The sequence below is a fragment of the Rhinopithecus roxellana genome, chromosome 10 (assembly GCF_007565055.1).
Source record: "Rhinopithecus roxellana isolate Shanxi Qingling chromosome 10, ASM756505v1, whole genome shotgun sequence".
Classification (NCBI taxonomy): Eukaryota; Metazoa; Chordata; class Mammalia; order Primates; family Cercopithecidae; genus Rhinopithecus; species Rhinopithecus roxellana.
The window spans coordinates 81,826,373-81,843,302 of record NC_044558.1 but is presented as its reverse complement, the minus strand read 5'-3'; the positions used below and the strand labels follow the sequence as shown (position 1 = coordinate 81,843,302).

At 45.6% G+C, this 16,930-nt stretch overlaps 1 protein-coding gene and 1 pseudogene across 2 annotated transcripts in view; one reads left to right on the top strand and one right to left on the bottom strand.

The window, feature by feature from the left end:
* The window catches only part of ATP6V0A2 (ATPase H+ transporting V0 subunit a2), a 55,757-nt gene that overhangs the window by 4,590 nt on the left and 34,237 nt on the right, over positions 1-16,930 (top strand). The window contains exons 2-5 of one of the 2 annotated variants that reach the window (XM_010368404.2): positions 1,633-1,711; positions 12,999-13,096; positions 15,028-15,165; positions 16,560-16,648. In XM_010368404.2, the coding sequence (XP_010366706.2) occupies positions 1,633-1,711; positions 12,999-13,096; positions 15,028-15,165; positions 16,560-16,648 (404 nt within the window). The remainder of the gene's footprint in view (positions 1-1,632; positions 1,712-12,998; positions 13,097-15,027; positions 15,166-16,559; positions 16,649-16,930) is intronic. The other variant, XM_030939479.1, reaches the window with a different exon arrangement.
* LOC115900008 lies at positions 11,892-12,288 on the bottom strand (annotated as a pseudogene).

Genomic DNA, 16,930 nt, shown 5'->3' with positions numbered 1-16,930 from the left:
CCAGATGAGTGGAATCACACAGTATGTGACCTCTTGTGTCTGGCTGCTTTCACTTAGTATGAAAGTCATCCAGGGTGGATGCAGTGGCTCATGCCTGTAATCCTAGCACTTTGGGAGGCCGAGGCGGGCGAATCACCTGAGGTCAGGAGTTTGAGACCAGCCTGGCCAACATGGCGAAACCCCGTCTCTACTAAAAATACAAAAATTAACTGGGTGTGGTGGCATGTGCCTGTAATCCCAGCTACTCGGGAGGCTGAGGCAGGAGAATCGCTTGAACCCAGAAGGCAGAGGTTGCAGTGAGCCGAGATCCTACCACTGCGTTCCAGCCTGGGTGACAGAGCGAAACTCCGTGTCAAAAAAAAAAAAAGAGAAGTCATCCCTGTTGTTGCATGGGTCAGTAGTTCATTCCTTTTTATTGCTAAGTAGCATTCCATTGTGTGGATATAGACTGTAATTTCTTTTCTTTCTTTTTTGTTTTGGGACAGGCTCTTGCCCTGTCACTCAGGCTAGAATGCAGTGGTGTGATAACTGCTCACTGTGGTCTCGACCTCCTGGGCTCAGGCAAGCCTCCTGCCACAGCCTTTTGAGCAGCTGGGACCACAGGCGTGTACCACTAGGCCTGGCTAAGTTTTTATTTTTTGTAGAGATGGTGTCTCACCATGTTGCCCAGGCTGGCCTCAAACTACTGGCCTCAAGTAGTCCTCCCACCTCAGCCTCCCAAAGTGCTGGGATTATCAATGCGAGCTGCTGTGCCTGGCTATAATTTCTTTAACTACGCTGACTGTAATTTCTTTAACCAGTTTTCTATTGTTGGATTTTTGGGTTATCATTTTTTCTTTTTCCCTGAGATTGATGTTGTCATAGATAAATTTTTATCTGTTTCCATAGCTTTTTCCTTAGGTTAAATTTCTTCATGGGGTATTGCTGGGCAAATAATCATTTTCAGGATTTTTTCTTTTTTTGAGACAGGGTCTCACTCTGTCACCTGGGCTGGAGTGCAGTGGTGCAGTCTTGGCTCCATCCAACCTCTGCCTCTTGGGCTCAAGCAATTCTTGTGCCTCAGCCTTCCAAGTAGCTGGGATTACTCAGGTGCGCCACCATGCCTGGCTAATTTTTTTTTTTTTTTTTGAGATAGTGCCTTGCCCTGTTGCCCAGGATGGAGTGCAATGGTACGATCTTGGCTCACTGCAACCTCCGCTTCCCGGGTTCAAGTGATTTTTCCACCTCAGCCCACCGAGTAGCTGGGATTACAGGTACCTGCCATCATGCTTGGCTAATTTTTGTGTTTTCATAGAGATGGGATTTCACCATGTTGGCCAGGCTGGTCTGGAACTCCTGACCTCAACTGATCCGCCTCCCAAAGTGCTGGGATTACAGGTGTGAGCCACCGCGCCTGGCCTAATTTTTGTATTTTTGGCAGACTTGGGGTTTCATAGTGTTGGCCTGGCTGGGTTTTCAGGCTTTTCTGGTGACAGTTGATAGATTGCTCTCCAGAAAGTTGTGTCAGTTTATAGTTCCATTCAATAGTATATAAGAGCGTACGTCCCCCAAACTTTGGTGATGTTTTATTTTTTACATAAATGTATTTTTAAATTTTAGAAATTTAAACCGTATTTTTCATCCATTTCTCAGCTCAACCAGAACATAAGTACTTTCCAAAGAAAATTTGTTGGAGAGGTGAAGAGGTGTGAAGAGCTAGAGCGAATATTGGGTAAGTTTATTTTCTGATTTAATAACTTAAATAATTACCTTTATATAGGCAAACCTTGTTTGGTTTAGAAATACTGGAAAATATAGAGAAGCAGAAAGGAAAAAAAGAAATTGTATTCTCATCATTCAGAAGTAATCACAGTTATGTAGGCATGTATTATTTTTCTGTATTTTTTATTCATCTTTAAAAGTAAAACTTTACAAACGTAACAGCCTGGTTATTTTGTTGTCACCCTTGTTTTTTACTTGACAGTGCTTACTATACTATAACATCTTTTCGTGTCAGTAGACATAGATTTTGGCCCATCATCGTTTTTGACGGCAGCGTAGTATTTGATTGTATTAATATTAGTAGACATAGATTCTGGCCCATCATCGTTTTTGATGACAGCATAGTATTTGATTGTATTAATATTAATGTGCCATGGCTTATTTAACCGATCCCTTGTAGTTTATTATAACTTAAAAACATTGTACATGTTAGTAAGTTGCTTAATTTAAAATTTTATCAAGGAATAAGGGAGGCAGAACATGGCAGATGGATGGGTTGACAATAATTTCCTTTTTCTCAGGGCTTCCTTTGCCAGTGTTTGATCAGTGCTGATTGTTAACCATTTCAACTCAGTAGCCCAGGGCCACTTCTTTTATCTCTAAAATCTTTCCCATCTTAGCCTGATATTAGTCATTATCAAATCAAGCCTTGACGTTCTCACTGAAGTGGAGGGAAAATAACAGTCAACTGAAGGACAAAGCTTGTTATTTTTTTTTTTTTTTGAGATGGAGTCTCGCTTCGTCACCCAGGCTGGAGTGCAGTGGCATGATGTCGGCTCACTGCAGCCTCTGCCTCCTGGGTTCCAGCGATTCTCCTGCCTCAGCCTCCCTAGTAGCTGGGACTATAGGTGTGTGCCACCACACCCGGCTAATTTTGGTATTTTTAGTAGAGATAGGGTTTCACCATGTTGGCCAGTCTGGTCTCGAACTCCTTGTTAGGGACAAACTGCCCCAGAAAAGCTCTTCGTACTGCCAACACTTCCCCAAAACCTCTCTGTGCTGCCCACCACTCCCTCTTATGCTCTGCAACTTCTCTCTGTGTCGCCCACCCTTCCCCCTGAGCCCCTTTACATTTCTAAGCCCTTATCTAGGCACTGAGGTAAAGCCAGCAGACTTCACTTATCAGATCTTCCTGCGATAAGCAAACCACAATTACAAACCATCTGGACTGCACAGGGGGAGGTCTGGAAAGCCTAAACAAACTTTGACTACATCCTTCTGTAAGTTCCTTCATCTAGCTGCTACCATAAAGGTCACAAGGTGATACATGGCAAAGTTAATCAACAAACGACCCCAGGGTCTCTCTTCCCCATATAAACCCTTCATTTTGTAAGTTCAAGGCTGCCTCGTCTGTGGTGGAGCAGCTGGTAGGTTCAGTAAACTTACTCTTTGGGTCTGACTTTGGGTCTATTCTTCCTTTCTCTCCACTGACCTTACACTCCTGACCTCAGGCGATCCTCTGGCTTCGGCCTCCCAAAGTTTAGGGATTACAGACGTGAGCTACCACACCCGGCCAATTTATTTGTTTAAATTGGGGATTTTTAAGAGTAACAGGAAATTTTAGTCATCTGAAATCTAGTCCTAGTCATATTGCTTGAGGTCCTAGTTATTTGTGTGGCTCATGTATGTTAGTGGCACCATATTCCTGTCTTTGCAACCTAGGTGAATCATTGGACAGATGGTGTCTACAGGATGAGGTTTTTAAAGGCAGGGCAAATGTGATAACACATTAGGCATATCCAGGACTTCCTGTAGCTTAAACTGTTTCAAAAGAATGCAGGGCTGGGCATGATGACTCATGCCTATAATTCCAGCACTTTGGGAGGCCAAGGTGGGAGGATCACTTAAGTCCAGGAGTTTGAGACCAGTCTGGGCAACATACTGAGACCCTGTCTCCACAAAAAATAAAATTAGCCAGGCATGGTGGCTTGTGCCTGTAGTCTTAGCTACTCGGGAGGCTGAGGTGGGAGAATTGCTTGAGCCCAGGAGTTTGAGGTTATTGCGGGCCAGGATGACATACCACTGTACTCCAGCCTGGGCAGTAGAGTATGACCCCATAAGAATGCAGACTTAAAACAGTGAAAAAGGACCTCTCAAGGAAGTTTAGGTGTACACCAGGCTTGGTGGTACACATGCCTATAGTCTCAGTTACTCTGAAGGTAGAGGTGGGAGACTCTCTTGAGCCCAGGAGTTCGAGGCCAGCCTGGGGCAACATAGTGAGACCCCTGTCTCTTAAAAAAAAAAAAAAAGGATAAATTGAAGTTGTCTCACGCGTCCGTGTGAAGAGACCACCAAATAGGCTTTGTGTGAGCAACAAGGCTGTTTATTTCACCTGGGCGCAGGTGGGCTGAGTCCGAAAAGAGAGTCAGCAAAGGGTGGTGGGATTATCATTAGTTCTTATAGGTTTGGGGACAGGTGGTGGAGTTAGGAGCAATGTTTTGCGGGCAGGGGGTGGATCTCACAAAGTACATTCTCAATGGTGGGGAGAATTACAAGGAACCTTTCAGGGGTGGGGGAGATTACAAAGTACATTGATCAGTTAGGGTGGGGCAGAAACAAATCACAGTGGTGGAATGTCATCAGTTAAGGCCATTGTCACTTCTTTTGTGGATCTTCAGTTGCTTCGGGCCATCTGGATGTCCACGTGCAGGTCACAGGGGATATGATGGCTTAGCTTGGGCTCAGAGGCCTGACATTCCTATGTTCTCATATTAATAAGAAAAGCAAAACAAAATAGTGAAGTGTTGGAGCAGTGAAAAATTTTGGGGGTGGTATGGAGAGATAATGGGTGATGTTTCTCAGGGCTGCTTCGAGCAGGATTAGGGTCAGCGTGGGAACCTACAGTGGGAGAGATTCAACTGAAGAAAGATTTTGGGGCAAGGGGTGATATTGTGGGGTTGTTAGAAGGAGCATTTGTCATATAGAATTATTGGTGATGGCCTGGATGTGGTTTTGCATGAATTGAGAAGCTAAACGAAAGACACAAGGTCCAAATAAGAGGAGGAGAAAAACAGGTATTAAAAGACTAAGAACTGGGAGTACCCAGGACATCCAATTACAGAGTGTCCAAGGGGGTTCAGCGTAATTATTTGCTTGGTTGGCGAGTGAGCGCTATCCTTGAGTTTTTTTTATGTTGTCATATACCAGGCCAGATTGATTTAGGTGAAAACAACACTCTTCATTTAAAAATATACAGAGTCCCCCCCCCCCCTTTTTTTTTATCAGTGAGTAAGTCAAGGCCTTGTTGATTTTGGAGGAAAGAGAAATGCAAAGCCAGTAATTGTTTGTTAAAGAAGGATTAGAAACGACTAGGAGAGAGTGAGTTTGATAGGGTGGTGGAGATAGCTGGGGAGAGGTAGAGGGTGGCATAAGAATGGGAACCAGAATAAGAGTGAGTATAAAAGTGAAGAATAGGACTTCATCAGGTTGAAAGTATTGGAGGGTACCGTGCCACTGAAGATCTTCTATCCACTTCAAGAGAGACTTAAGGGTGGCGATTTGAGGTAAAACCACGAGCCACTAAATACCAAGAGCCTGAGAAACTGCTTGGGCGATTTGATTGATAAAGGCTGGTCCCTTATTGGACTGTATAGAGGTGGTAAGGCCAAACCAAGGACTTATACCTGACAGAAGGGAAGAAATAACAGTGGCCTTCTCAGACGCTGTGGGAAAGGCCTCTAACAATCCAGGAAAGAGTCTACCCAGACCAAGAGGTACTTTAGTTTCCTGACTCGGGGCATGTGAGTAAAGTCAGTTTGTCAGTCCTGGACAGGGGCAAATCCCTGAGCTTGCTGTGTAGGGAAGGGAGGGGGCCTGAGTAGTAGAATAGCAGATGGAACAACTGAGAAGTGATTTCCTTAAGGATAGATTTCCACGATGGAAAGGAAATGAGAGGTTCTAAGAGGCGGGCTAGTGGCTTGTAACCTACACGGAAGAGGTTATGAAATGACGATAGAATAGAATTGGTCTGTGAGGCTAGAAGGAGATATTTTCCTTGGCCGAAGAACCATTTGCCTTGTGTGGGAAGAGATTGATAGGTGGAAGTTTCAGTAGGGGAGTAGGTGGGAATGACCAATGAGGAGGAGAAAAGCTGGCCTTGAGTTATAGAAGTTGGAATGCTAGCTGCTTCTTTAGCTACCTTATCAGCATAAGCATTGCCCTGAGTGATGGGATCTGATGCCTTTTGGTGGCCCTTGTAGTGTATTACTCCAGCATCCTTTGGAAGTAAAGCGGCCTTGAGAAGAGTTTTTATTAAAGAGGCATTAATGATGGAGGACCCTTGCGTAGTGAGGAAACCTCTTTTCTGCCCATATAACAGCATGGTGGTGCAGGATATGGAAGGCGTATTTAGAGTCAGTATAAATATTGATGTGTAATTCCTTTGCAAGAGTGAGGGCTTGAATTAAGGCAGTGAGTTTGGCTTGCTGAGAGGTAGTGGAGCGGGGCAGAGTGGTGGCCTCAATGATAGATGTGGAAGATACTATAGCATAGCCTGCATTTGCTGTTGTGTGGTGATTAGGCCTGGTGGAACTGCCACCAATAAACCAAGTGTGATCAGGGGGAGGAACAGGAAAGAAGGAAATATGGGGAAATGGGGTGAATGTCAGGTGGATCAGAGAGATACAGTCATGGGGGTCAGGTGTGGTATCAGGAATAATGTGGGGGGCCAGGAACAATGGTAACTGTGGGAGACTCAACAAAGAGTGAGTACAGCTGAAGGAGCCAGGGAGCAGAAAGTGTCAGGTATGATGAAGAAAATAGATTTTAGAAATTATGAGAACTGTAGAGAGTGAGTTGAGCATAGTTTGTGATTTTTGAGGGCCTCAGAAAGTATTAGGGCAGCGGCAGCTGCTGCACACAGACATGAGTTGAGGGCTTTGCTAAAACAGTAAGGTCAAGTTGTCTGGACAGAAAGGCTACAGGGCATGGTCCCAGCTCTTGTGTAAGAATTCTGACCACATAGCCCTGTACTTCGGCTGTGTGTAATGAAAAGGGTTGGGATGAGTTAGGGAGAGCTAGTGCAGGAGCAGCTTTTAGGGCTGTTTTTTAAGAAATGGAAAGGGGAGTGGGGAAAGGATTTAGGATTTATGGGGTCAGCTAGGTTTATCTAGAACAGAATGGGTTGTGGAGGGAGGTATTGAGGATAGGAGAGTATATGGCTTTGGCACCACGGGTTGGATAGGCAAGACAATTTGGTTGATAAGGCACAGATCCTGAACTAACCTGTAAGACTTGTCTGGTTTTTGGACAGGTAAAATGGGGAAATTGTAAGGAGAGTTTGTAGGCTTTAAAAGGCCATGCTGTAACAGGCAAGTGATAACAGGCTTTAATCCTTTGAAAGCGTGCTGGGGGATGGGATATTGGCATTGAGCGGGGTAAGAGTGATTAGGTTTTAATGGGATGGTAAGGGGTCATCCGTCGCCAAGGAGGGGGTAGACATGTCCCATACCTGTGGATTAAGGTGGGGAGATAGAAGGGGAGGATGCGAAGGAGGCTTTGAACTAGGGGAAAAGGTGGCAATGAGATGTGGTTGTAGCCCAGGAATAGTCAGGCAAGCAGATAATTTAGTTAAAATGTCTTGACCTAATAAGGGAGCGGGGCAGATGGGGATAACTGAAAAGGAGAGCATGAAAGACTATTGTCCAGGTTGGCACCAGAGTTGGGGAGTTTTAAGAGGTTTAGCAGCCTGGCCGTCAATACCCACAACAGTTATGGAGGCAAGGGAAACAGGCCCCCAAAAAGAAGGTAATGTGGAGTGGGTAGCCTCCGTATGGATTAAACAGGGGACTGACTTACCCTCCACTGTAAGAGTTACCTGAAGCTCGGTGTCAGTGATGGTCTAGGGGGCTTCCGAGGCAGTCAGGCAACGTCAGTCTTGAGCTGCTAAGCTGAGGGGATCTGGGAAGGAGTCGGCCAAGAAACGCTGGGTTTGGGCTCCAGGGGCTTTAGGAGTGGCGGCGATGTGAGTCAGACAGTCCAACCTCCAGTAGGGGCCAGCACAGACAGGGCACAGCTTAGGAGGAATCCTGGGCTGCGGGCTTTCTGAGGCCCAGTGGCCAGGCTTTTGGCACTGGAAGCAAGGTCCACAGGGATGTTTTGAAGGAGCCCCTGGGAGCTGTGGCTTGGATGTTCTGAAGTTCTTGTATGTTGGAGACGTGGTTGTGGGTTGTCTTACAGCAGAGGCAAATAGCTGTAACTCAGAAATGCATTGCTGTCTGGCTGTCTCCTCTCTATTATTGTATACCTTGAAGGCGAGGTTGATTAATTCCTGTTGTGGGGTTTGAGGGCCAGATTCCAATTTTTGAAGCTTTTTTCTAATGTCAGGAACTGACTGGGTGATAAAATGCGTATTAAGAATAAGGTGGCTTTCTGGCCCCTCTGGGTCTAGGGTGGTAAAGTGTGTAAGGGTTGCTGCTAAGCGGGCCATGAACTGGGCTGGGTTTTCGTCTTTACCTTGGGTAGTTTCTTTAAGTTTGTCATAATTAAAAGCTTTGTAAACTGCCTTTTTAAGCCCTTAAACTAGGCAGGAAACCATGTAATCTTGCCTAGCTATACCTGGGGAATCTGCCTGATAGTTTCATTGGGAATCTTCTCAGGGAACTGCTCTAATGCCTTCCTGGAGGTCTGGCTCATGAAGCCAGTGGTTATCAGCGTGAGATTGGGCTCCCCCGTTCATCTGGGGAGAGGGTAGAAGTTAGGATGACATTTAAGTCACTCCAGGTTAAATTGTAGGACAGAGTTAGATATCGGAATTCCTGTATGTATTTAGTGGGGTCTGATGAGAAAAAGCCTAAACACTGGCTGATTTGGGAAAGGTCTGATAGAGAAAAAGGCACATGTACCCTGACTATGCCTTCAGCTCCAGCCACCTCTCTAAGAGGAAATTGTTGGGCAGGTGGGGGAGAGCTAGTCGCAAAATGAAACTGTAAACCGGACCAGGTGTGAGGAGGGGAGGTGATAGAAGGATTATAGGGTGGGGGAGCAGAGGCTGAGGAAGAATTGGGACCCGGCTGGGCCTGGTGAGGAGCAGCCTGGGGAGAAGGGGAGAGGTCACATGAGTTCATAGAAAAGATAGATTCAGAGGACTCAGCACTTGGGGTGGAGACTGAAGAACAGACCAGGAGAGAAAGAAGAAAAATTTGGGATGAGTCTCACTGGGAGCGGAGACTAGGGAGGGACCAATGCGTGAAAGAATGCCTGGACGTCAGGCAGCTCAGACCACTTGCCCATTTTTCGACAAAAATTATCCAGATCTTGTAGGATAGACAAATCGAAAGTGCCATTCTCTGGCCACTTGGAACTACTGTCGAGTTTGTACTGGGGCCAAGCGGTGTTGCAGAAGAAAATAAAACCCTTAGATTTTAGGTCAGGCCAGAGTTGAAGAGGTTTTAAGTTCTTGAGAACACAGACTAAGGGAGAAGGAGGAGGAATGGAGGGTGGAAGGTTGCCCACAGTGAAGGAGGCAAGTTTAAAGAGAAGGGTAGAGACACGGAGAAGGAAGTGGGGAGCAGCCTCGGGCTGCAATGTGGGTGAACAGCCAAAGCAGGTGTCCCCGCAATTGACTTGCCACCAAGGGAATGTGGGTGAATGACCAAGGCAGGCGTCCCCGCGGAGATCAGGCACCAGTGGAGTGTGGGTGAATAATCAGGCAGGCGTCCCCGCGGAGATCAGGCACCAGTGGAGTGTGGGTGAATAATCAGGCAGGCGTCCCCGCGGAGATCAGGCACCAGTGGAGTGTGGGTGAATAATCAGGCAGGCGTCCCCGCGGAGATCAGGCACCAGTGGAGTGTGGGAGAATAATCAGGCAGGCGTCCCCGCGGAGATCAGGCACCAGTGGAGTGTGGGTGAATAATCAGGCAGGCGTCCCCGCGGAGATCAGGCACCAGTGGAGTGTGGGTGAATAATCAGGCAGGCGTCCCCGCGGAGATCAGGCACCAGTGGAGTGTGGGTGAATAATCAGGCAGGCGTCCCCGCGGAGATCAGGCACCAGTGGAGTGTGGGTGAATAATCAGGCAGGCGTCCCCGCGGAGATCAGGCACCAGTGGAGTGTGGGTGAATAATCAGGCAGGCGTCCCCGCGGAGATCAGGCACCAGTGGAGTGTGGGAGAATAATCAGGCAGGCGTCCCCGCGGAGATCAGGCACCAGTGGAGTGTGGGAGAATAATCAGGCAGGCGTCCCCGCGGAGATCAGGCACCAGTGGAGTGTGGGTGAATAATCAGGCAGGCGTCCCCGCGGAGATCAGGCACCAGTGGAGTGTGGGTGAATAATCAGGCAGGCGTCCCCGCGGAGATCAGGCACCAGTGGAGTGTGGGTGAATAATCAGGCAGGCGTCCCCGCGGAGATCAGGCACCAGTGGAGTGTGGGAGAATAATCAGGCAGGCGTCCCCGCGGAGATCAGGCACCAGTGGAGTGTGGGTGAATAATCAGGCAGGCGTCCCCGCGGAGATCAGGCACCAGTGGAGTGTGGGAGAATAATCAGGCAGGCGTCCCCGCGGAGATCAGGCACCAGTGGAGTGTGGGTGAATAATCAGGCAGGCGTCCCCGCGGAGATCAGGCACCAGTGGAGTGTGGGTGAATAATCAGGCAGGCGTCCCCGCGGAGATCAGGCACCAGTGGAGTGTGGGTGAATAATCAGGCAGGCGTCCCCGCGGAGATCAGGCACCAGTGGAGTGTGGGAGAATAATCAGGCAGGCGTCCCGGCGGAGATCAGGCACCAGTGGAGTGTGGGAGACAGGCAGGTAAAGAAGGAAGGAGGGAAAACAAAAAGAAAAGAAACTGTCTTACCAAGATAGCAAAGGAAGCACTGGGCTTAAGAGGTTTCTAGAAATGAATGCAAATTGTTTTAACCAATTTATACTTCTGTCAGGCCTCTGAGCCCAAGCTAAGCCGTCATATCCCCTGTGACCTGCACGTAGACATCCAGATGGCCTGAAGCAACTGAAGATCCACAAAAGAAGTGACAATGGCCTTAACTGATGACATTCCACCACTGTGAGGCATCCCTGCAATGATTAAACACCAAGGGAAGTCTGCCTTCCCGAGTCCGTGACCGGTGCTGGAGTTTTGGGTCCACGAATAAAATGTGTCTCCTTTGTCTCTACTAAAGAGGAAAAAGAACTGAAATTGGAAAGACAGGGAGATTGAAGTGTAGTAACAGAGGGAGACTGAAGGGTAGCGAGAGAGGCTGGAGAAGACAGTGAAAAGACCGCTTACCCAATTTGAAATTGGTGAGATGTTCCTTGGGCTGGTTGGTGTGAGGACCCGAAGTCGTAGGCGGATCTCCTCACAGAGTGAGGGTGAGGACAGGGGACTGGTCTCCCAAAGAAGTCCCTCTGACCTAGGTCTTACGCACCATGTCTCACGCGGCCGTGTGAAGAGACCACGAAACAGGCTTTGTGTGAGCAACAAGGCTGTTTATTTCACCTGGGCGCAGGTGGGTTGAGTCCGAAAAGAGAGTCAGCAAGCGTGGTGGGATTATCATTAGTTCTTATAGGTTTGGGGACAGGTGGTAGAGTTAGGAGCAATGTTTTGTGGGCAGGGGGTAATGTCACAAAGTACATTCTCAAGGGTCGAGAGAATTACAAAGGACCTTCTTAAGGGTGGGGGAGATTACGAAGTACATTGATCAGTTAGGGTGGGGCAGAAACAAATCACAGTGGTGGAATGTCATCAGTTAAGGCCATTGTCACTTCTTTTGTGGATCTTCAGTTGCTTCAGGCCATCTGGATGTCTACGTGCAGGTCACGGGATATGATGGCTTAGCTTGGGCTCAGAGGCCTGACAGAAGTATAAATTGGTTAAAACAATTTGCATTCATTTCTAGAAACCTCTTAAGCCCAGTGCTTCCTTTGCTATCTTGGTAAGACAGTTTCTTTTCTTTTTGTTTTTCCTCCTTCCTTCTTTACCTGCCTGTCTCCCTTTGTAAACCAGTTAGTAACACTTCTAAATATTAGGCCTGATAATGACTAACAGGTATTGTGACTTTTAGGCTAAGGAAAGGCACGCTTCATGGAATTGAAAACATAAACCAAATAAAGTAGTTAATTTTGGCTGGTGTACTATTAGTTTCATGAATCTAGTTTTTTTTATTTTTTATTTTTTTATTTTTAATGACTGAAACAAAAAACATCTAAAACCACAGCTTCTGGAAGAACCACTTGTTCTTGCCAGTCTTGTACCACTCTTTGAACTTGACCTTGGCCTCCCACTGGGCCTTGCATTTAAGGTCAGGGTCTCTGAAGACCTGATGGTTTTGTCTAAGGAGATTGCCACAGGGTACTTTGTGGGCCTGAGGTCATTGTTCTTATAAACCTTCACAAAAGACCTGACCTTTGACCACTTGACGATCTTCTTGCCCATGGCAGCTGTCTCTGTGGGGATAATGGTCTATTTTTGCCACCAGAGCGTGGCTGCAGGGGCGGTCTGAGGTGCCATCATCAGTGTTCTTCGTGAGGATTGGCTTTGTGTCCAGAGTAGTGTCCAGCCACAACTGGCACCACTTTCCCAGGTTTCACGAACTTGGGCATTTCTAGGGCCACCCTGACACTTGCCCCCCACACTGCCGATGGCAGCGATTGCAAGACCCAGCCAAGCTTCTGAATCTAGTTTTTAACTTCAGTGGTGAAGCAGTGCAGGTTGTCCTCAGCCATAGCTTCAGGGCTGACTGAGAGCTGCAAGAGAGCCTGGCTCTTGGTGCTGGGTGGGTTTCCTGGTCGTAGTTGTGATTTTCTTGATGGACTGATGGATGCCAATCTCTTTCTGAGGACATCTGCAGAGAAATTACGTTGCCGGCTCCCGTAGGGGTATTGTAGGTCTATTACTTGGGTTATTCCTGCACTTCCAAGTATACCCCTAACCTCTGCTTCATTCTGCACATGTGGAGACGGCTGTGACTCAAAAGTTCTTTAACTAGAATATTAGAAATGAAAAAAATGGGGTGGAATTTCAGAAAAGGTTTATCCAGGTTGTTGTTCATTCTATTTATTTGTTAAGTCACTAAGAAACAGAAGACATTGTTGTTTATTTTGTCACTGCATGCAGATCTCTCTAGGCAGCATTATTTTTGGAAACAAGGTTGCAAAAAGTGACCAATAAGTCAGTTGAAACAAGCAAGATTTTTGTGCATTTAGACATTGATTTTTAGATGGCTTGGGAAAGGTTGGGCTTTAAAATGTTTCTGACTGAAATGTATTATAGTACGTTTTCGTATCTAATTGTTTAACTTTTATTTTCACAGTGTATTTGGTTCAGGAAATTAATAGAGCTGATATTCCCCTTCCTGAAGGAGAGACCAGCCCTCCTGCACTACCCCTGAAACAGGTTCTAGAAATGCAGGTAACTTGCTTCTGACAAAGCTGTTTGCAGCCGTTGATCTCAGGGGCTGCTACTTACTTATTTCATATTGTCTAATGCTTTTCTGCCTTTCTTCTCAAAACCATGAAAGATGGTGATCTCTCTAGGCAGAGAGATTAAAGACCACTATTATGATTAACCCTCAGTAATAGATTATCTGTGATAAATTTGAATGGTAATTCAGTTTTCTTTTGCCGTGTAAGGCATATGCTTCCTTTCCAGCTGGTGGTGAACAGAGGCAACAAGAATCAGGCCATCAAGCCTGGTTGATGATCCTGTACTGTTTCAGAAAGCTCATCCCAGGGTCACCCATGCCTTAGCTGCCTCTTCTTGTGCAAGGAATTGAGGCTTCGGTGGTGTGCCTTCACAGTCCTCCCGCATTTACCCTGGCCCTTCCCCTCTCAATTTTGGAAGCTGATATGCAATCTGTGGCTTATCTTGGGTGGGCCGCAAGCAGTGTTGTGTCACCCTGAGTTCGCTGGCTGGTGTGCTGGGGATACACGTGTCCCTGGTGAGAACACTTACCTGTTCTGTTTATTAATATCCTCCGTGAATTTGTTCCTCACCCTGTGAAGTAGGCCGGAGCTCTTGATAACTCTTCTAAAACAATTATCATTGTATACCTGACACCATTCGGTAGCTGGCTCCTCTGTGTTTGTCTGGGAGGAATTCTTTTAGCGCTTGGTGCAGGAGACTCCAGAGAGAACTCTCCAACCACATGAGTAACAGCAGTCATCTGGCTTGGCCTGTTCGATAGGTCGCTTGTGATACAATTACAAACACAGTGATGACTGTGTACAGTGTTTGCAAGGCAAAGGAGAAGTATTGAATGTAGTATGTTAAGTGATTTGTTTGAATATAAGTTGTGATTGACTCAGTGATTTGCTTGCAGATTTTTGCTTCTGTTGTTTTAATACTTAAGTATTTTTAAGGATGTTTAGTATGTAACTAATTATTAAAGATTCTCATGAAATTTTTTTTTTTTTTTTTGAGACAGAGTCTTGCTCTGTCGCCCAGGCTAGAGTGCATGTAGTGGTACAATCTTGGCTCACTGCAGCCTCCACCTCCCAGGTTCAAGCAGTTCTCCTGCCTCAGCCTCCCGAGTAGCTGGCATTACAGGCATGCGCCACCACGCCCGGCTAATTTTTGTATTTTTAGTAGAGATGGGGTTTCACCATTTTGGCCAGACTGGTCTGGAACTCCCAACCTCGTGATCCACCCACCTCGGCCTCCCAAAGTGCTGGGATTATAGGCGTGGGCTACTGTGCCTGGCCGATTCTCAGGAATTTTTATCCTCAATTAATTGTGTAAATGTGAGTCTATAGACTCATATGCTAGGAAAACATGTTAGAAAAGATTATCTAAACATATTCTGTGTTGCAAAGAAAGGAAATGTAGACTTAAAGAGGAAGAGTCTTTGATGTGTGATATGGATAAGCAGACAAAGGAAATCCGAGAGAAATGACAGCACCTGTGGTTAGAGAAGCGGGCCAGTCTTGGGGGTCTCATGCTTATCACAGCCTCCAGAATGTTTTTGCTCATATGTGGCGTGAACTTCACAGAAATTACCAGAATTAGTAATTCTGGCTAATTCTGGCCAACATAGCGAAACCTCATCTTTACTGAAAATACAAAAAAAATTAGCCGGGTGTGGTGGTGTGCAACTGTAGTCACAGCTACTCGGGAAGGCTGAGGCAGGAGAATCGCTTGATCCCAGAAGGTGGAGATTGCAGGGAGCCGAGATCGTGCCACTGCACTCCAGCCTGGGCGACAGAGGGAGACTCCATCTCAAAAACAAAAACAAAAACAACACAACAAAAAACCCCCCACTGTTTTTGGTATACTGTATGAAGATTATTGGAATCACACTTGGAACTAATTCACCCGCTTGAGTAATCATTATTTTGTTTTAGGAGCAGTTGCAGAAGCTCGAGGTTGAACTGAGAGAAGTCACTAAGAACAAGGAGAAACTGAGGAAAAACTTGCTGGAACTGATTGAGTACACTCACATGCTGAGAGTGACAAAAACCTTTGTGAAACGCAACGTTGAGGTACTGAACAGCTTGTGAAGAAATACAATTATTTTATAAAAATCTCATTCCCTTAGGCTATGTATTTTGCTATTAGTTCATGTAGATACGTTGCTTTTTTAAAGAGATTAAATTTATTTATTTATTTAGTTAGTTAGTTAGTTAACTTTATGTTTTGTTTTTGAGACAGAATTTTTCTGTTGTTGCCCAGGCTAGAGGGCAGTGGCGCGATCTCAGCTCCCTGCACCCTCCGCCTCCCGGGTTCACGCCATTCTCCTGCCTCAGCCTCCCGAGTAGCTGGGATTACAGGTGCCCGCCACCATGCCTGTAATTTTTTGTATTTTTAGTAGAGATTGGGTTTCACCATGTTGGCCAGGCTGGTGTCGAACGCCTGACCTCAGTTGATCTGCCTTCCTTGGCCTCCCAAAGTGCTGGGATTACAGGAGTGAGCCACCATGCCCAGACTTAAGAGATTAAATTTAAACCTTGGTTTTATTTTTCAGTTGGATTATATGACTTTAAATAAACTTTTAAGAGCCATTTTCTGTGTTGGTTGTTTTAAGCAATTGTAATACTAAATATTTATAAAAGGTTTAGTTTGTGGTTGAAAAAAATTTTTATGAGCTTGGGAAAAAAATTGAATGAAGGATGTTGAACTCTAAAATTTAGTTTTTCCAGATTGCTAAGTAAAGGAAGTAAAAGAATAATCTATAATTTCTAAGAATAGGTCAGATGCAGTGGCTTACACCTGTAATCCCAGCACTTTGGGAGGCCAAAGCCAGAGGATGGCTTGAACCCAGGAGTTCAAGACCAGCCTGAATATAGTGAGAATTAATGTGAGACCTTGTCTATACAAAAAATAAAAATTAGCTGAGCGTGGTGGCGCAAACTTGTAGTCCTAGCTACCAGGGAGGCTGAGGTGAGAGGATCATTTGAGCCCAGAAGTTTGAGGCTGCAGTAAGCTATGATTGTGCCACAGAACTCCAGCCTGGGCAACAGAGTGAGATCCTGTACGCTGTGTCTAAAAAAAAAAAAAATTATAAGAATAAAGAATAGTCATGTAGTAGCACCTTACAGAGCTAAATGTAGAAGAGACAAGTGCATATGTCCCAAACTTAGTTTCACTTGATATAATAGTGATCTTTGATAAAGTTATTCTATCATGGATGAAGGCAATGAATTAAATTATAACTGTCTTTTATGTAAGTGTCTTCAAGTGGCTTACAAATAAGGGATGGGGAAGTTATGTTTTCATTTATGAGAATTGAGTTACAGATCTAAGTTACCTTAGAAGGTTTTGCACCCAGATCTAAGTAGTTAGTTAGGATGCCCTATAAACTTGTTTGGAAATTTAACATGAGAAATAAAGTGTCACTTTTAATGAGACACACTTGGTTTCATATGTTTCCTTTTAGTTTGAACCCACTTACGAAGAATTCCCTTCCTTAGAGAGTGATTCTTTGTTGGACTACAGCTGTATGCAGAGGCTGGGAGCAAAATTGGGGTAGGTGACAAGGCCTGGGGTGTCAGGCTTCATACTGCCCTTCTTGTAAAAGGCAGATGAGTTCCATAGAAGGGATGAATGGAGACCATTTTAAAGCCTAGGGTTGAATGAAAGAGTGAATATTTGTTTAAGAAAACACTGTACTCCTGTACTTGTTGAGCTGACTTACTCAACTGTATTGACTTTTTTACTTAATATAATGGAAATTTCTTCTTTTGGTATAATGAGCTGGAAAGAAACAACATTTATGTCATTCAGTGTTAGTTCTATAAACCTAAAACA